The 20,043-nt window shown below is 61.2% G+C and overlaps 1 protein-coding gene across 2 annotated transcripts; it reads right to left on the bottom strand.

Annotated features, from left to right (window-relative positions):
• Positions 1-10,347: 10,347 nt before the first annotated feature.
• On the bottom strand, positions 10,348-16,507 carry LOC102457498 (transmembrane protein 121-like). 2 transcript variants are annotated; one of them, XM_075925919.2, is made up of 2 exons: positions 15,878-16,507; positions 10,348-11,920 (listed from the first exon to the last, which is right to left on the bottom strand). In XM_075925919.2, exons 1-2 carry the CDS (start codon positions 16,069-16,071, stop codon positions 10,990-10,992), a joined length of 1,125 nt encoding a protein of 374 aa, XP_075782034.2. In that variant the 5' UTR covers positions 16,072-16,507; the 3' UTR covers positions 10,348-10,989. The 2 variants fall into 2 exon arrangements, with proteins under 2 accessions (XP_075782034.2, XP_006136005.3); XM_006135943.4 differs by lacking the exon at positions 15,878-16,507 and adding an exon at positions 15,497-15,832.
• Between the last annotated feature and the right edge of the window lie 3,536 nt (positions 16,508-20,043).

Here is a 20,043-nt window from a genome sequence, read left to right as displayed (position 1 = left end):
CAGCAGGGCTGCCCCACAGCCAGCTCCCAGCTCACCGTCCCCTCCCACAGCCAGCTCCCCACATGCCGTCCCCTCCCACAGCCAGCTCCCCACACGCCGTCCCCTCCCACAGCCAGCTCCCAGCTCACTGTCCCCTCCCACAGCCAGATCCCCACACGCCATCCGCTCCGTGTTTAATGGGTCCCTGCGAGAGGCGGAGCTGTGTGCAGCCAAGACCGACTATAAAAAGTCACTGGCGAGGGGAACACGAGCGCCACGGAGGCGGCTAGTGGGGAATTCTGCGGGAGTTTGGCGGGAGAGAGGCTTTCCTTCCAGGCTGAGCTGTGTCTGAAGTCGAGATTCCATCGCTGGCTGACCTGCCATGGAACTGCCACCGTCTCGTTCCTGCCTGAAGCCAGGAGGGGCTTGCGGGGCACGAAGTGCCTGTTGGAGACGGTGAGGTGGCAGAAGGTTCTTGGATTGGAGGGGCAGGCTGAGAGGCTACAAACCATCAGGGAAGCCGAGAAGCTTCTAGACAACCAGATCTGGGACATGCCAGTACCCCAAGCTCAATGAAGAGGGGAGCTGGTCACCAAAGAATGGGAGAGAGGGAATCAGACCGGAGGCCTGGCTCTTCAGAGCCACCAGAGTCAATACTCAAAGAATGGAAAGAAGCTTCTGCTAGCGCCAGACAAGAGGACGGTCCACCCGCGTCTCGGAGCCAAGGCAGGAGCTGTCATACAAGCTAGGGCCAGGAGGTTCTATGGACACAGACCCATTGGGGCTCGTTCCACGAGGCGTACAGATAGTGTGGAATAGGAAGCCTAGTCCGAACTATCTATTCGTGCCGCGTGTAGCCACGGGCACGGAGTCCGCACTAGCGGACATTTAAAAATGGCGGCGCCCGGCAACATGCAAATGAAGCCCGGGAAATTCAAATCCCAGGCTTCATTTGCAAGTTCGTATGACTACATTAACCACCCTAGTTCGAACTAGGGGGTAGTGTAGACAGACCCGAAGTGAATTGCCGACTAGGTGAGTGGAGGGTTTTGGGGAACATCTATGGGGAGAGGGGGTTGTAAGGTTTAATGTCCCCCCCCAGAAGTGATGCATGGGGGGGCAAAGGGTCACGTGCCTCCCAAATGCCATGGGGGGAGGGGCAATCACCAAAGCTGTCCTGTCCATTGGAGAGTTCGGGGCCACCACCCCTGGCCCAGTGCTTTCAGGGACTAGTGAGGGGCCCAGGCAGTGGGAATGGGAGTGAGACAGTTGAGAGCTGGGGTGTGGTCGCTCCTTTTCCTGCTGCCACCTGTGAGTGGGAGGGGAAGGGGGGGCTGATCCCTGCAGCCAGTGCCAGACACCCTGCTAGTTCCCCAGGCCATGTTGGGGGAGGGTGCTTGGAGGAGAAGGCGGAGTGGGGGCGGGAGGGGAAAAGAGGCAGGGCCTGGGGTGGGGCGTGGGGGTTGTCCCGAGCACAGCACTTTCCTAGGGATGGCCCTCCTCCAGGCTAGCGGTGGTGCAGGGCGGCCACCCAGGACAGGTTCAGAGGCCTCACAGCTGATTAGCAACATTTATTCTGCCCCTGGATAGAAAAAATGAGAGGGAGCATTGGTCAGGAGGAGGCTAAACTAATGGCAAAAAGCGGGAAGCTACCTGCAGTGAGTTAGCACAAAGTGGAGAGGTTGAGAACAAAGGGACTCAAGAACGCCCGGGGCAGGAAGAAAGGGACGATTTCATTGCCGACACGCTCCCGCTGGGATCCTGGATAAAAAATGAATCCGAATCGGAATTGCTCATTTGTGAGCAGAAATTCAATCTAGCGGGGATTAATGAAACCCGGTGGGCTGCTTCACACAATTGGAATGTCACAACCAATGGTGATAACCTACTTAAGAAGGATTGAGTGGGCAAACGGGGGAGGTGTGGCGCTCTGCCAAGAATGGCATTACCTCTCCCGAATCACTGATCGCTCCGAAGAAAATGACCTTGCATGCCATTGGCTCAAAGCCCTCGGAGATAACACACAAGCTGGGGTATTAGCTGGTGTCTGCTGCAGCCCACCCCGTCGCACTAGGGAACAGGGTGACTGGTTCCTTTCCTTTGTGTAGGGGGAGAGCTGTGTGATCATGCGGGACTTCTGTTTGTGTGACATGCTCGGGGGCCCCACTCACAGAATTTCTACACATTACAGACACCACTTTCCTAATTCAAAAAGTGCAGCAGCCAGTGTGTGGGGAGGGGGGGTTCATCTGAGCCTTAGTCTAAACAGGGAAAGCAGAACTGAGCACAGAATGAAAAAGGAATGGAGATCGAGGTACAAGGGATCATGAACTGCTCCCTTTTATAATGTGCAAGCGGAATAAAGCCCAGACCAGAGCTATATACAAAGGGTAGGGCCATCCGCGGCCTTTAGCCAAGATAGACAGGATGCAACTTGCTGTGGGTGTCCAGAAGCCTCCAGCTGCCAGAAGCTGGGAATGGATGTCTTGAGATTTGCCAGGTAGGGATGTTAAGTTTAGATTAATGGGCTAATTGATTAGTTGATAAGGGCACCTCCACCTTTGAAGTGTAGCAACAGCTCCAGGGCTGAGGCTACGCATCAAAGGCAAAACTGCAGCGGGGAGCCTCGGGCCAGCAGGGGACAGCTTGAGTCCCCAGCTTGCCCCGTGCTCCCTGCGGCGTTTCAAAGTGGCAGCGCCGCATGGAGCCATCCCCAGCTGACCCTGGGCTCCACACGGCGCTGCTGCTTTGAAGCACCCTCTCCTCTCCTCTCCTCCCCCTTGTTGCCTCTTTCTTATAGAGGCAACAGGGGGGGGGGGGAAAGCGACTCGTCGTTCACATCCCTATTGCCAGGTTCGATTCATTCACTGTGAAGCACCTGGCCCTGGGCACGATCAGAGTACATGATATGGGACGAGGCCGGCCACTGGTCTGACTAGGATGGTCACTCTTAGGCTATGTCTACACTGGCAGGTTCTTGCACAAGAACGGCCGTTCTTCCGCAGAGCGTCCACACTGCCCGCCCGCTCTTGCGCAAGCAGATTTCCAGCATGGCGTGGGAAGAGAGGGCTTCTTGCACGAGAGCTATGCTCTTTTCTAAGAGGTGCAAGCCCTCTTGCGCAGGAGCTCTTGTGCAAGAAGGCAGTGTGGACGCTGGGGTTTCTTGCGCAAGAAAGCCCTATGGCTAAAATGGCCATCAGAGTTTTCTTGCGCAAGGGAGCATCCACACTGCCATGGGCGCTCTTGTGCAAAAGCACATGGCCATGTGGACGTGTTCCTGCGCAGGAACTCTTGCACCAGAACCCGCCAGTGTAGACATAGCCTTAGGGTTTTATACTTGGTGCTTTACTAGGGCCAGTTTCCCAGAACCGGATGCAATGATGAGCCAAAGCAGCCAGGAAGAAGTTTCCTTGGAAAGGTGTGACTGGTGGTTAGGAATCGTGTCAGAACACCTTATGCGCTGCCCAGAGAGCCACCACCCCACGACGGATCAAGGAAGTTGTGCTGATTGAAAACCAGCCTGGTGAAAAGGAGAATTGAAGTAGACGTGTCTCTGTATAGCCAGGGACCTCACGCAGCCCTTATGGCTCCAGAGTCTCCTGCTCCCCCGCTGCAGCCCTCTCTTCCCCCTTGCTGCCAGCTCCTGGCTTTATGGACACTCCCTTGCTCCCCCATTTCTGCGCAGGTGACCATCACCCCTTCAGCCTCCCTCTGTCCTAGCTGTGAAGTCAGCTGACCATCGCTGTGGAGCACAGGCCCTCAGCTGGAATCGGCAGTAGAGGCAGGCCCGTGTTCCCCGACCATCTACTGGGGAAGTGGCACAGGTTTGGGGTTAGGATAGAGGCCTGCTTGGAACAACTTGGCCAGAGAGACTCTGGCCCACCCGGCAAGGGAAGGCCGGTAGCGATCTGGCTGGAGGGCTAAGTCACAAAGAGGGAGCAGCCGAGTCACAACGAAGACAACTCCCCAGAGTCTTAGACTGAGACAACGGGCTGAGAGACCACGGGAAGGGCTGGCCAACCAGCAGAGAGAGACTCCGCAGATGAGCCACCAGCTGTGAGTAGCGAGCTGTGCCAGCCACACATTAACTGCGGATTACAAATTGGTTAACTGATGGCTCTTAAAACTGAACTGTAAATGAGGAATTGTCACTGGGCGGGCGAGTTTCTAGTGGGGTCCTGCAGGGTTCGGTTCTTGGCCAGCTAACAGCTTTGTCAATGCCCTGGAAGAAAATCCATACAAGTCTGCAGATGACGCACAAGTTGGAGGGAGAAATAACGAAGTGGAAGGTCACAGAGTGACGGACCACGTGGTAAATGGGCGCAAGCCAAAAAGCAGAGTTGGAAGCAGGGACTCTGACCTCAGCACGGTGCCCGGGGTGGACAATCAGTGGAACTCTCACTCCCAGTGCGACGCTGGCCAGGAGCACTCACGAGAGCCCGGAACGCACAAACCTGGCAATCTGGAGAGGGAGCGGAGAGGTTCTTGTACCTCTGTATTGGGCCCTGGCATGGCCACAGCTGGGATCCTGGGGCTAGTTCCAGGGCCCGCAACTGAAGAAAGGTGTCGATAAACTGGAGAGGGCCCCAAGAAGATTAAGGGTGAAAAAACAAGCACTGCAATGACAGACGCAAGGAACTCGGTCTGGTGAATTAAAGAGCAGGCCCAGGGGTGACACGGGGACAGCCGGTAAGCTGCTACACAAGGAACAGGTGTTTACAACGGGCTTTCCAGTCTAGCAAAGAAAGGCAGAACTCCCCCCAGGCCTGGAAGGAAACGAGCCCGAGAAACTCAGACGAGGGCTAAGGCAGAAGCGTTTAGCTGGCAGAGGAAGGAAGGGTTGGACCCATGCGCCAAGGGGCCCAGGGATTCTCCATCACTGCCAAGTACCAAGTCAAGACTGACTGTTTTCTACAGATCAGAGCGAGGGATTTCTCAGGGGCAGGTGTCTGGCCTGTGCTATGCAGGAGGTAAGAGTAATAGGCCTTGGTATTTCCCCACGTGCCTTCCCCTCCCGTAGCCAGCACCATGACAGCGTTCCCGCCCCACAGCCTGTGCCCCACACACCATCCCCTCCCGTAGCCAGCACCATGACAGCGTTCCCGCCCCACAGCCTGTGCCCCACACACCATCCCCTCCCGTAGCCAGCACCATGACAGCGTTCCCGCCCCACAGCCTGTGCCCCACACACCGTCCCCTCCCATAGCCAGCACCATGACAGCGTTCCCGCCCCACAGCCTGTGCCCCACACACCATCCCCTCCCGTAGCCAGCACCATGACAGCGTTCCCGCCCCACAGCCTGTGCCCCACACACCGTCCCCACCCATAGCCAGCACTACGACAGCGTTCCCGCCCCACAGCCTGTGCCCCACACACCATCCCCTCCCGTAGCCAGCACCATGACAGCGTTCCCGCCCCACAGCCTGTGCCCCACACACCATCCCCTCCCGTAGCCAGCACCATGACAGCGTTCCCGCCCCACAGCCTGTGCCCCACACACCGTCCCCTCCCGTAGCCAGCACCATGACAGCGTTCCCGCCCCACAGCCTGTGCCCCACACACCGTCCCCTCCCGTAGCCAGCACCATGACAGCGTTCCCGCCCCACAGCCTGTGCCCCACACACTGTCCCCTCCCGTAGCCAGCACCATGACAGCGTTCCCGCCCCACAGCCTGTGCCCCACACACCGTCCCCTCCCGTAGCCAGCACCATGACAGCGTTCCCACCCCACAGCCTGCGCCCCACACACCGTCCCCACCCATAGCCAGCACCATGACAGCGTTCCCGCCCCACAGCCTGTGCCCCACGCACCATCCCCTCCCGTAGCCAGCACCATGACAGCGTTCCCGCCCCACAGCCTGTGCCCCACACACCATCCCCTCCCGTAGCCAGCACCATGACAGCGTTCCCGCCCCACAGCCTGTGCCCCACACACCATCCCCTCCCGTAGCCAGCACCATGACAGCGTTCCCGCCCCACAGCCTGTGCCCCACACACCGTCCCCACCCATAGCCAGCACTACGACAGCGTTCCCGCCCCACAGCCTGTGCCCCACACACCGTCCCCACCCATAGCCAGCACTACGACAGCGTTCCCACCCCACAGCCTGTGCCCCACACACCGTCCCCACCCATAGCCAGCACTACGACAGCGTTCCCGCCCCACAGCCTGTGCCCCACACACCGTCCCCACCCATAGCCAGCACTACGACAGCTTTCCCACCCCACAGCCTATGCCCCACACACCATCCCCTCCCGTAGCCAGCACCATGACAGCGTTCCCACCCCACAGCCTGCGCCCCACACACCGTCCCCACCCATAGCCAGCACTACGACAGCGTTCCCGCCCCACAGCCTGCGCCCCACACACCATCCCCACCCATAGCCAGCACTACGACAGCGTTCCCACCCCACAGCCTGTGCCCCACACACCGTCCCCACCCATAGCCAGCACTACGACAGCATTCCCACCCCACAGCCTGTGCCCCGCACACCGTCCCCACCCATAGCCAGCACTACGACAGCGTTCCCACCCCACAGCCTGTGCCCCACACACCGTCCCCTCCCGTAGCCAGCACCATGACAGCGTTCCCTTCCCACAGCCTGTGCCCCACACACCGTTCCCTCCTCTAGCCAGCACTACGACAGCGTTCCCGCCCCACAGCCTGTGCCCTGCACACCGTCCCCTCCCATAGCCAGCACTACGACAGCTTTCCCGCCCCACAAGCTGTGCCCCGCACACCGTCCCCTCCTCTAGCCAGCACTACGACAGCTTTCCCGCCCCACAAGCTGAGCCCCGCACACCGTCCCCTCCTCTAGCCAGCACTACGACAGCTTTCCCGCCCCACAGCCTGTGCCCCGCACACCGTCCCCTCCCCTAGCCAGCACTACGACAGCTTTCCCGCCCCACAAGCTGTGCCCCGCACACCGTGCCCTCCCCTAGCCAGCACTACGACAGCGTTCCCACCCCACAGCCTGTGCCCCGCACACCGTCCCCTCCCGTAGCCAGCACCATGACAGCGTTCCCGCCCCACAGCCTGCGCCCCACACACCGTCCCCACCCATAGCCAGCACTACGACAGCGTTCCCGCCCCACAGCCTGCGCCCCACACACCGTCCCCACCCATAGCCAGCACTACGACAGCGTTCCCACCCCACAGCCTGCGCCCCACACACCGTCCCCACCCATAGCCAGCACCATGACAGCGTTCCCGCCCCACAGCCTGTGCCCCGCACACCGTCCCCTCCCCTAGCCAGCACTACGACAGCTTTCCCGCCCCACAGCCTGTGCCCCGCACACCGTCCCCTCCCCTAGCCAGCACTACGACAGCTTTCCCGCCCCACAAGCTGTGCCCCGCACACCGTCCCCTCCCATAGCCAGCACTACAACAGCTTTCCCGCCCCACAAGCTGTGCCCCGCACACCGTCCCCTCCCCTAGCCAGCACTACGACAGCGTTCCCGCCCCACAGCCTGTGCCCCGCACACCGTCCCCTCCCATAGCCAGCACTACGACAGCGTTCCCGCCCCATAGCCTGTGCCCCGCACACCGTCCCCTCCCCTCATCAGCACTACAACAGCTTTCCCGCCCCACAAGCTGTGCCCCACACACCGTCCCCTCCCCTCATCAGCACTACGACAGCGTTCCCGCCCCACAGCCTGTGCCCCGCACACCGTCCCCTCCCCTCATCAGCACTACGACAGCGTTCCCGCCCCACAGCCTGTGCCCCGCACACCGTCCCCTCCCCTCATCAGCACTACAACAGCGTTCCCGCCCCACAAGCTGCCCTCTCCCAGTCAGCACCCCTCATGCCACCCCCTGCCATAGCTAACTCCCCCCCGTCACCCGTCTGCAGCAACACTCCCCTACCCCTGTGCTGTGCCCAGAGCTCTCCTGTTCTCTGCCAGCATCCCCTGCCCCTGCTCAGGTCCCAGCTGGCTCAGGGGCTGGGCTGCAGCATCGCTGCTTGTGCTCTCGCCGCTGCATCCTTCCCACACCAGCCACCCCGGGGGCTTTTGTGGCCCCTCTGGCCTCTGCAGGGGACAAAGCAGGCTCTGGTCAGAGGTCAGCGTGCTGGGGAACCCCCTAACTCAGGCTTCGGCTCTGGCCTGGGGGGCTCTGGGGCAGCCCTGCAGCACGGTGTGCCCACAGACCAGACAGCAGGAAGGGCTGCAGGAATTTCCCTCCAAGCACTAACCCTGGCCATGCAGGGGGAGGGCACGGCCCAGGTTCAGTGCCCTGGCCTGGGCTGCCTGAGGCCGCGCCGTGCCTGGCCTTTGGCAAAGAGCCAGCGGCAGCCGCAGCAGGAACAGCTGGGGAGTAAGGGCCCACGCTACAGCAGGGGCAGGGACAGGCTGGGCCAGGAAATCAGGAATCTAGGCCTGGGAGTCTGGTGTCAGGGTCTGCAAGAGGCCAGCTCATCCCCCGGCCATCACAGGAGTGAGCTCCTAGGTGAGCTGGCAGGGTCTGGGGGGCTCCCCAGCTCCAGGGACATTCACCTAGAGCAGGGGTGGGGGGCTTTTCAGGCTCCAGGGGCCACTGAAAAAATCAGTCGGGGGAGCAGTGGGGGCTGGAGTGTGAGTGCGGGCTCTCCAGTGTGGGGCAAGAGGAGCCCCGGGGCCGGGGCCAGGCAAGCAGGGACCACATCTGGCCCCTGGGCCTTAGGTTCCCCACCCCTGACCTAGAGCATCCTTCGTGGCTCTGCAGGGCCTCCGGTTCCCGAACCCGGCTGGTCTGGGGCTGCGGAGGCCTGGAGATGGGAACCCCCAGGGGATGCAGAGTCAGGGCACTCCTCCGCACGGGCCCAGCGGCACCCCCAGGGACAGCAGAACCTGCTGTGTGGTACTTCAGGCCCCGACGTTCTGCTTCCCTCGCCGCTGGTCTGGCTGGCCCCACGCTGATCTCTGCCTGCCGGCAGCCCGCACTCCCGTGGAGATGGCTGCTGCCCCGGCTCCGGGGAGGAATCGGGGACGGGTTGCATAGGAGGGTGGCGTGGGGAGGTGCTGAGTACTCAAGAAGCGGCTGTGCATGGTAGGGACAGATCTGAGCCAATGCAGAGTCTCGCCGGAGCGGCCCTCGCTGGAGCGGCCCTCACTCCAGACAGCCCTGCCCGGCCGAGCCTTGGCGCACTCAGCGAGCCTACAGCAAAATGTGGGTTCCCCGCCCCCAGAGAGCTGGGTTCTGCAGCTGGCTGTTGGGAAAGGTGGGCAGGAAGCACATGGCTAGCCAGGAGAGCGGGGTTCAACCAGGCATGGCTTACGAAGGAGACAGGGGTCGGCCACATCAGAGGCCAGGTTCAGGCCTTCAGTTCCCCTGGCTGTCAAAGGAGCGACGGGTGGTTGTTCCTCTCCTAGTGCTGGGGTCCATCGCCTGGGCCGTGAAGGACACAGGAACATCTGTAGCAAGAGCAGACTGGAATCCAGGGTCTAGCTGTTTTGGTGGAGAACGCGGGCAATGCTAGAGGCAGTGCTGGCAATCTCCAGGGAGGGCTCTGACGTCTGCCCCGCCACCCCGCAGACCCCAAACCCAAGGCGGCTACGAACTCTGTCTGAATGGGGTTTGAATTTGTTCTGGGGCCCACATAAGCGTGGCTCTGTGGGAAGCCCTCCCGGCCTTAGGATGGTGTGGGGCCGCTGCCCCAGGCCATGTGCTTTTGGGGGCACTGCGGCGGCTGCCCTAACCATCCTATGGACGGGACCTGCAACAATTGGGTTATGAGAAACGGAGGTCTTGCAGCCCCCCGCGACGACTGGTTTTGTATCTTGTTTTGATGCAGTGACCCTGGGAATCTGAACTAGCAGACCACTTCCCCAGCCCCTCTGAGTAGGGGCAGAGACTTCAGAGAAGATGGAAAATGTAAACCAGGGGTGAGGAACCTAAGGCCTGGGGCTGGACGCAGCCCTTGGCTTGCCTACATTCAGTCCCCAAGGTTCAGGGCTGCCCCCCAGCACTGAGGCGCCCAAGCTGGTGCTCCAGCCCCCCCCAGCATCCCTCCATGGGGCTGGAGCACACAAAATCCTCTAGCCTGGGCCCCTCAAGGCTCTGGTGTGAGCGGGGAATGCGGAGATCTTTCTCCTCCGTCGGGGGCCGTCTCAGTGAGGGGGTTTTTTTGCTTCTCACTTGTGTGCAGCCCCTGACTGATCTGTCTGTGGGTCAGCAGCCCCCGGCCCAAAAAAGGTTCCCACCCCTGATTTAAGCAGAAGCCACGTTGCAATGTTAACAACAGGCCAGCTCCTGCTGTCCCGTAACCCTACCCAGCGCCCACGCCGCCTGTCTGCCCTCCCAGAGTGAGCAGGACTCAAGCTCACCCCGCCTGGCTGCCAAAGAAGCTGCATCAGGCAGCGGCTGCGCACGGACACCAGGAGGCTGGGGCTGGAGCTCTCATTTATTGGAAAAAAGAAGATGCCCATGAGCCAGAGAGTCCCACTGAGCCTCGGGGGCTGGGAGCCGGGCAGCTCGGCACCAGCACCTCTCCCCTGGCGGGGGGAACAGGCGATAGTGCATGTCTGGGGCGGGGTTCTGAGCCAGCCCGGGGGGGGCGTGCAGAGAGAGGGGCCCAGGAGAAACAAAGGAGGGCAGAGCGGGTGCCCCGAGCACCGCCAGAAAGACTCCACGCCTGACTCCTGCTGCGCAGGGAGCACACGGAGATGCGTCCCTGGGGACATCGCCATCCCGCCGCAACACAAGGGCAGGGCCACTGCCAGCTGGTGCTGCCTGTTCCCCCTCACCAGCTCTCCACAGGGGCCGCCGGCTGGCCTGGGGGGCTGGCTGCCACGCGCTGGGGGGCCAATGCCCTGTTCTCCGCTGTGCTACCACGGAAGCGATCGTCCCTCGGCCCAGCGCTCAGCTAGCACAGGGCTGGTCCGTGCAAGGCAAGGAACGGTGGCTCACAGGCTTCGCAGAGGACCCAGCACTGGGCAGGGGCTTCGCAGGCACCGGTGCTCGGCCACCACTAGGATCCAGCCCCGAGCAAGTGTGTTACTCGGAGCCCAGCCTGCCGTGCCCACTGCAGGTCACGTGTTCTCCCGGCCCAGCGGCTCGGGGCCAGGCGTCTGGTCCTGGGATTTCAGCAGCTGTGGGGGCGCCGAGTTGTGCTGGGCCTCGGCGCTCCACGCCGCCGGCCCGTGGCGCAGCTGCTGCCGGTACTGCACGAACATGCAGAGCTTCAGCACGATAGCCAGCACGTTCTTGCCCATGAAGATGCCCGAGACCCGGGCGTCCCTGAAGAAGACCATGTTGCCCCCCCGGATGAAGATGGTGACGATGTTGACAGTGAGCAGGCTCAGCATGGGGTAGAGCATCATCCGGTGCGGCACGATGCTGAACCCTTGCATGCTGATCTCGCACAGGGACACGCAAGGGAGAGTCAAGAGCAAAATGTAGCAGTAGAAGAACATCAGGCCCTCGGCCCAGAGGGGCAGCCCTTTCTTCTGGGGCTCCCACAGGTTGGCCTGGATGTCCAGCACGTCCAGCATGTCAATGATGACCCAGAAGAGGCGGTTGCGGAGATCCTCCTTCTTCTTGAAGGTCCGGACGTAGTCCATGTGCTCGGTGGCCACCAGCAGCACGTAGAGGGCGGGGATGCAGACGGACAGTAGCAGGGTCAGGCCTTTGCGTGCCAGGAGGTCCAGGCTCTTCCGGTCGGCCTTGTAGTTCTGGTAGACGAAGTAGACCTTGATCTCCAGCACGAAGACGTAGAGGAACCAGAGGATCATGGCGTAGCCGCGCTTGGCCGTCCTCACCTCGGCCCCGACCCAGACCGCCATGTACCGGAGCACCAGCAGGAAGCAGACGTCGCCCACGGACACCATGATGCAGACGCCCAGCTTCCTGGAGCCCTGGTTCTGCTCCACCAGATAGGCGTCCATCAGCACCAGGCTGCTCATGATGAGGACGGTGGAGAGGCAGACGTGGGGCTTGTTGACGGGCGCTGGGGGAACCATCCTGGAAGGAGGAACGTACGGTCAGTCAGGCAGCTCCGTTGCTGCAGGGGCCTGTCTGCTCTGGGGGCTGGTCAGACCTCCCCCCGCCTTGGCGGGCACCTCGTTCCTCCCTGCCCCCTCTCTCCCAGTCAGCGGTGGGCAGCAGGGGCAAGAGTGCGGCTTTACATGCTGAGATCTGCCCCCCAACGCATCCCTGTGCCAGGCCCCCCAGCCCCTGCTGTACCCCTGCCAACCCCGTCTGCCCCCCAACGCATCCCTGTGCCAGGGCCCCCCCGGCCCATGCTGTACCCCTGCCAACCCCGTCTGCCCCCCAGCGCATCCCTGTGCCAGGCCCCCCCGGCCCATGCTGTACCCCTGCCAACCCCATCTGCCCCCCAGCACATCCCTGTGCCAGGGCCCCCCCGGCCCCCGCTGTACCGCTGCCAACCCCGTCTGCCCCCCAGCGCATCCCTGTGCCAGGGCCCCCCCGGCCCATGCTGTACCCCTGCCAACCCCATCTGCCCCCCAACGCATCCCTGTGCCAGGCCCCCCCGGCCCATGCTGTACCCCTGCCAACCTCCCCTGTACTCTCGGCAGAGGCAAGGGGCTCCGAAAGGGACAGGGCTGTTCCATGCTGCTGGGAGGAGGGATTCAGCGTGAGGGCACCAGCCCAGAGGGGAGTGCCCGCGTGCATAGGGCTCTGTTCTACAAGGCCGGAGCTTAGCGCGCTGCTCCCTGCTCCGCCAAACGGCCCACGGGGCCAGGTCTCGGAGCTTCAGTGCCCAGCTTGCCTTGGGGCCAAGCGCTCCAGCAGGTCCGACGGAGCCACCGACTCTCCAAATGCGCGTTGGGAGGCCTTGAGCTGGGCCCAGAAGCGCTCGCGCCGCGTGGTTCTTGGTGATCTTCATTACCCTGGCGAGGGGCCAGCGGGTGAGTCTGATCGACCCCCGGCCTCCTGCCCTTCAGGGGCTCAGCTGGGTGAGAAGGGGGATGCTGCTCTCTGCTCCCGCTTGGGTCCTGCATTGAGGCTCCCCCAGCTGGTGGTGCAACATTCCTCTAGGGCCAGACAGACGCTGAGGTCCCACTAGGCAGCAATGAGACTGAACCCAGCCATACCCCCGGACAGCCCCCCGGCAGTTCAAGGGCTACAGCAGAATGGGGCCTGCCGGGGGGGAAGGAGGGTCGGGTGTGAGAGGCCCTCTTCAGCCCCATCCTCACCTCACAGGGGGAGCTGCAGGCCCATGGGGCTGGCTGGGCTCAGCTCGCTGTGCTGGCATTGCAACACTGCCCCTGGCACATGGGGCTCACCGTCAGGTCAAAGCAGGAAGGGGCACAGGACTGTTTAGTGCATCTGGCATGTAAGTACATCGCAGGGCTGGCTGCAATAGTACCAAGCAAACACCTGTTCTCACTATCAAGTGACACTAAATAAGAAGCAGGCAGCATTATCTCCCATAACTATAAACAAACTTGCTTGTCTGAGCAATTGGCTGAACAAGACATAGGACTGAGTGGACTTGTAGGCGCTTAAGTTTGACGTGATTTTTGAGTGCAGTTATGTAAAAATTAACAATCCTACCTTTGTAAGTTGCACTTTCACGATAAAGAGATTGCACTCCAGTGCTACTACTACTTTTATCTTGATAAGTTATCAATGGTTAATTAGCCTCCTGGTTAAAAATGTAATCTTATTTCCAGACTGAAATTGCCTAGTTTCCATTGTGTTGTGTCAGAGCTTTGTCTGCGCTAACGAGCCCTTTGACAATTTTTTGTTCAGGTAGGGACTGTGATCAAGAAATAACAAACTTTTTCAATGTCTCTCTCTGTGAACTTTGGAGATGATGCAAAACTCTGAGCAGAAGCTCTGTGACACCCGTAGCACCCATGCAGCTGTCACTGCTCCAGGGTTCTGTGCCCCCACTGACCTTCATGGGGCCACCTTACTTGGTTCTGAGGCCTTGAATTCGCTAGTCTTTAGCATGCATGAATGGGCAGGGGTGAGGTCCTGTCATTTGATAACTGTCTTGTGGCATCACTTTGCCTAGTTCTGTCCAAGGGCTGCAATTTGCGAGATCCCTCCTTTGCCCCGAGCTCTCGCCCTGCGCACAGAGAATCCTACAGCAACTCAAACAGCTGGGGCACCAGCCCTCACGCGTAGGATGCTGGGATCTGAGCCCTGGGTTTCACCTCCATGCTTTCGATTCTTCCACTGCCGGGCAGGGAAGTCTGCCAGATGCGCTCCCCTCCTCCTCCAGCCGTGCAGCGTAGCGTCCTCCCCAGATCCCAGGGAGGATGCAACCCCGCACCCCTTCCCCTGTTCCATCTCTCTGGTCTGGGCACAGCACTGGTGCAGCTGCGGCAGCTTGCGGCGTGGGGAAAAGAGGAGGAGCAGAGCCAGGATCCCACCAGCTGCTGCTTCGCAGCTGCTATGGAGAGAATTCAGCGCCCGAGCTGAGGCGGGAGGAGGAGGGGAACGTGTCTGTCCCAGTGGAGGCACCAAAGCCCCCTGCTAACTGAGATGGCTGGCGAGAGGTCTGGAGCAGTCTGAGGCTCTGGGATGCTGTTCCACTCTGCCCTGGCCGAGGTCTCTGCTGGGCCCTAAGGTCCCAAGTTAAACTGTGCACAGAGACGAACCGCAGGTGATCGTGCAGCGTAAGGCTGGGGCATAATGCCTGTGTCCCAGGGGCAGAGGTAAGTGAACATCCTCCAGGGCAGGGGCAGGGATCCGGCAGGGACCCCTGGCCTCGGTCCAGGCTCATTCACCTGTGATGGGGAAGGGAGGGTGAGCCGCTGGTGACACTGAATGGGGAGCTGCGATCGCTGGCGGAGGCAGCACAAGCCATGGCGAGGGGCCCAGCAAGAGGACACCAAGGGCAGAAAAGACCAAACTGGGAGGTAGCTGAGAGGGATGCAGCTGGGGAGAGCAAGCTAAGCCTCCTCCCCCGCCCCCGGCCGCGAGAGGGGCCAATCTAGGAGCCGAAGCCTGGGCCTACGCTACCCTTTCCCTTCATTCCCTCCGCTGGGGGCAGCCCCCATGGCCTCCCGCATGGGGCCACGGGCCACGCAGACTTGCTCCCAGCCGAGCTCCACAAGAGCCAGCTCAACACCAGCATCTGTCACCGTCACGTGGCCCCTGCAGGAGCTGACTGGCGCAGCGACGGGGGGTGTCAGGCAAAGGCAGAGCCCCGGGGGGGGGGCAGCAGAGCAGCCCAGGGACCAGCTGGCCACGCAATGTGGTAGCCAAAACGGGCAACGTGACCGAGGGCAGCAAACCGAGGGCAGCAAACCCAGGGAAGCCCCTCGCCAAGACAGACACAGCCAGGCCGGGCCCAGCACCTTCCACTGTGGGCCCCGAGTGCCACAGGAACACGGACAACCGGAGCGAACTCAGGGAGAGCCACAGCGTGATCAAGGACTAAACAGTTCAGCCCAGGGTGGACAGGCGGTGGCTGTGAACGGAGGGGAGAGAGTCAGCCTGAATCCCTGCCACAGGGAGGTTTCCTCTGGGGGAACGGACTTCCCAGGGCCAGGAACCTCCCAAACCTGCCTGCCCGAGCCCGGGAGGATGGACCACAGGGCCAGGCCCGCACCAGCCTACCTCAGTTTCTCTCTCCTCTGCCCGTGGCCACAGCTCCGTCCCGCTGACCCCGGCTGCTCCGCCACACCCGGACCCAGCGGGTCGACCGGTTCTCACGCCCCAGCTCCTGGGCACGAGCCCGGCTCATGATGCCCGGCCAGCCCTGCTGGGCCAGACTCGCCAGGACACAAGCTGCAGGTCCCTGGCAGACACTGGCCATCTCGCTAGCTGCCCTAGCCCCAGGGCTGCCCTCTGCCCAGCGGGGCCAAGGCTTCCTGCAGCCCCTCCTCCCGCAGGTGCGCACACGCGGGGCGGGGGCCGGGCACTCGGCCCCTCTCCCTGCCCAGCCGGAGCTCCCAGCCCCGAGTCCCGCCCGTCCCGCGAGGGGGCCCGGGGCTTTACCTAGCGCCGGTCTGCGCCGCGATGCTGCGCCCCCGAAGCCGCCAGCGCCTGCTCCCGGGCTGGGCGGCCGGGGCCGAGCGCCCCCCGGCCCGCAGGGCGCGGCACAGCTCGGCGGCTCCGGGCCCCGGCGGGCCGCTGGAGGCGGGCGGCTCCGGGCCCCAGGGCGCGCAGCGAGCCGGGCTGGGCGCGTCCATGCCCGGCCCCGGGGCCCTGCGGCTGCCGCAGCGCGGCCCGGCCCGGCTGCCTGCGCCCCGGCCCCGCGCAGCTGCGCGCCCCGGCTCGCCACGCCGGCAGCTCGGCCCGGCTCCGCTCGCTCGGCTGCCGGCGCTGGGAGGGAGCCAGGCGGCGGAGCGCTGGAGCGGGCAGTGGCGGCGTGGTCCCTCCTGCGGGTCACCGAGCAGCTGTTCCCGGGGGGGCCGCTCCGGCTGCAGCTGCCTGGCTCCCCTGGAGCCGCCTGGACAGACCGGCAGCCGCCCCCCGCCCCTGCGGGCAGGGACACGCGGAGCGATCGGTGTCAGGGCCAGGGAGGGGAACAGCTTCCACTCCGCCAACTCCCGCGGGGACACCGGCCGGGGGCGGGGGCGGGGGGGGGGGGAGATTCCGTGCCACACGCCGGGGGGCACCAAGGGGGCATCGGGAGCATGTTTCCAAGGGAAGCCGCCAGTTAACACCCCCCAGGCGCAGCAGCCAGGCAGGAAAACAGCTGGGTGCTTAGCGGGTTGTTCAAGCCTCTGCTCAGACCCGCTATGTAGTGGCCAGCGGAGCTAGGAATGGACCGGCCCAGGCTGGGCAGGGTTCCCTGGAGGGAGAGGTCTAGAGGTCAGCTAGTGCCCCCCCCCCCCCCCCCAGTTTATCAGACTTTGTATGGTTTGCAGGGCCGGGTGATTGTCTGGCTTCACCCACACGTTGTTCCTGGAGCATTTAGTGCACTGGCTGAGCCTCTGACATCTCGTGACACCGTGATGGCTGCTCTTTGCCCCGTTGGCCCTTCAGACCTTACGCGTCCGGGAATCCCGGCCTCACAGAGCCCAGGGCGCTCCACCAGCCCTCGCCGAGGGGGCAGTCTCATGCCCCGTCTCTTGAAGTCCCGGGCGAGTGGCTGGAGAACGTGGAGCGTTTCCCCTACCGCGGACGTCATCTCCGCCTGCGCCAGAGCCGGCGTGGACGCCGCAGTCCAGCGTCGCCTGAGCTGGCGAGCTCTGCTTCTGCCCGCCTGAGACAAGGGTCTTTGAGAACCAGGACGTCAGTGCCCAGACAAAGCGCCGTGTGCACCGCGCCGTGGTGGACCCAGCACTGCTGTACGCCCGTGGAACCTGGACAACGTAGAAGCATCACCTGAACAATATCATCATCGCTGCCTCGGGAGAACCCTAACTCTCCCTTGGAGGACAGGCGCTCGAACACGCGCGTCCTGGGAGAGTCAACATGGCCAGCACTGACGCGATCATCTCCCAACAGCTTTGCTGGGCTGCTCCGGGGGCCGGATGCCTGAGCCGCGCCTCCCAGGCCAGGTTCTGTTTTCCGAGCTGAAGGAGGGACAGAGGAGCGTTGGGGGCCGGCGGCAGCGATTTAAGGACACGTTGAAGGCAAACATGGAAAAGCGCAGTGTCCGTGTCGACACGTGGGAGAACCGGGCCCTGGACTGTCCCCAATGGAGAGCGGTAATCCGGGGGGAGTGGTGCGAGTTGAGAGGTCCCACCACCGTGCAGATGAGGAGAGGCGGAGACAGAGAAAAGAGCCGCAAAACCTGCCCCGCGTCCCTCCAAGAGCCACCAGCACCTGCCCCTTCTGCAATAAGACCTGTGGCTCCAGAATCGAGCTGGTCAGCCCTCGATGGAGCCACAGAAAGGAGGGTGACAGGAAGTTAGCGAGTGACGGCCCATGGATGAGGTACCCCCATGTGATAGGCTTGTGCAAGGTTCGTGGAGCACATTGGCTGTCTAGACTGGCAAGTTTTTCCGCAAAATCATCCGCTTTTGCGGAAAAACTTGCCAGCTGTCTACACTGGCCACTTGAATTTCCAGAAAAACACTGACGATCTCCTGTAAGATTGTCAGTGCTTTTCCGGAAATACTGTGCTGCTCCCGTTCGGGCAAAAGTCTTTTTCCAAAAGTCTTTTGCGCAAAAGGGCCAGTGTAGACAGCTCTGATTTGTTTTCCGCAAAAAAGCCCCGATCGCAAAAATGGCCATCGGGGCTTTTTTGCGGAAAACGGCGTCTAGATTGGCCATGGACGCTTTTCCGCAAAAAGTGCTTTTACGGAAAAGCATCCTGCCAATCTAGACGTGCTTTTCTGAAAATGCTTTTAACGGAAAACTTTTCTGTTAAAAGCATTTCCGGAAAATCCTGCCAGTGTAGACGTAGCCTTTGGGTCTCTGGCAGACGCTTGATGGATAAGATGATTAAAATACAAGCAAGGGGTTCCCACCTACAGCTAGCAGGGGGACACAGTCAGACCTGTTGCCTTTATTTGTGTGCAGTGTAACTATGACTGCCCCTCTGAAATCCAGAGGAATTGTCTCAGTCTCCAGGATACCTTTAGTGACGGTGCGTTGGGGTTCCTCCCGATCCTGCACCCCTGTAGCCACAAGAACAGACTCTGCCAGCCGGTAGAATAGAGGGGGGTTTATTGCTTCTCCAGGATACAGCACAGCCTAGACGTGATGTGGTTACCGGAGTCTGGGCCAGGATACCTCAGACCCCTTGAGATTGGTCCCTAGGCCCCTGGATTCCAGCCCTCTCCTTAGACTGGTTCCTCCATGATTCCAGCCCAAGACTGCCCCTTCCCCCAGCACACACTTCCCTTTGTCTGGTCTTTTCCCTTTACAAGTAGAACCGGTTTGGCCACTGTCCTGAGGCCCCTCTTGCTGGGCCATGCTACAGACAGGCGCCCGTGGGGGTCCTCCATCGCCCACCGCCCACCGCCCAAGCATAGCAACCAGCAGGGAACTGACGCTACATCAAGTCAATGGGAATCACACATCACAGCACGGGGACCCGGGGATACAGAGCAGACAGCACCCCCACTACACTGCACCTTTCATAAGCTAATGTAGCCAGGTAACAGTCTGGGGGCCTGCACGGTTAAACGTGTCCACTCGTCGTCTTTGCCTGGCGATTTACCCGACTTCATTTGTTTGATACTGCTGAGACAGCGCAAACACCGTTAAGAGAGGTGAGACAGTCTCCTCGTGCATGGGGTGCTGGGTTAGCTCCCCAGCATGGATGAAGTGACAGCAGAGAGGCGGGGGCATCGCTCAGCAACGCGGAGCCACCCCTCTTTTGGAAGTGCTGCTTTGTCCTTGAATAAGTGGCTCCATCTGGACGTGTTAGTAAAGCTGGACCCACAGCAACGTTGTGGTGTTACTCGCAGTGGAAAGCTGTGTTCCTGCTGCTCTTGTTCCCCAGCCAATAGCCTGCCGCTGCTGGGCCCCAACAATTGCTTGCAAGACTCCCTGGGGTGTGCTCAGTGCTTGCCTAGAACAGCGGGGTGGGGAGCCGCTGATGTTCTGTTAATGGTGAATTAATACATGGCTGGTTAAGCATAACCAGAGGGCCTGGTTTAAGACGTGTGGTCTAAGATAAAAGTTGACCTGGCCAACTTTTTAAAGACTCTTGGGTGCAGGTTTTCCAGGCCTTTTGGCAATGGGCTGCAAAGAACCTCATCAGCCTTCTGCAAGACGAGTACGTTCTCCTGCTTCTTTCCAGATACAGAAATACTTATCGACTGCTTTTTCCTTTCTGCATCACTATTAGCAATGTTACCATCTCTGTCTAGTAATGGGCCGGTACCATTGCTTGGATTTCCTTTGCTTCAAAGATGCTGAAAAATCCCTTCTCATTGCCCTCAGGCCTGCCAGCCAGGAATTTTTCCCTCGTGGCTTTAGTTTCCCTTATCAGTTTTCTACTTTTCATAACTTCTAATATATATTGAGTGTTGTGTGTTACTCCCCCTTTTCCATGTGTCACATATTCCTTTTTTATTTCTAATTACCGCCTTCACTTTACTGCCGACTCAGGATGGGTTTTGAGCCAGAGTTTGTAAAATCATGGCTTTTGGACACCTACTGATCTCCACTTCCAGAAGACCCCATTTTCACTGGCATTTTTCTGTCTGATGTTTCACTTGTCATTGTTCTCAGCTTTGGGAAATCAGCCCTTTGAAGTC

This window comes from Pelodiscus sinensis, chromosome 3 (assembly GCF_052426305.1).
Source record: "Pelodiscus sinensis isolate ZL-2025 chromosome 3, ASM5242630v1, whole genome shotgun sequence".
Lineage (NCBI taxonomy): Eukaryota > Metazoa > Chordata > Testudines > Trionychidae > Pelodiscus > Pelodiscus sinensis.
This window is presented reverse-complemented; position numbering and strand designations above follow the sequence as displayed.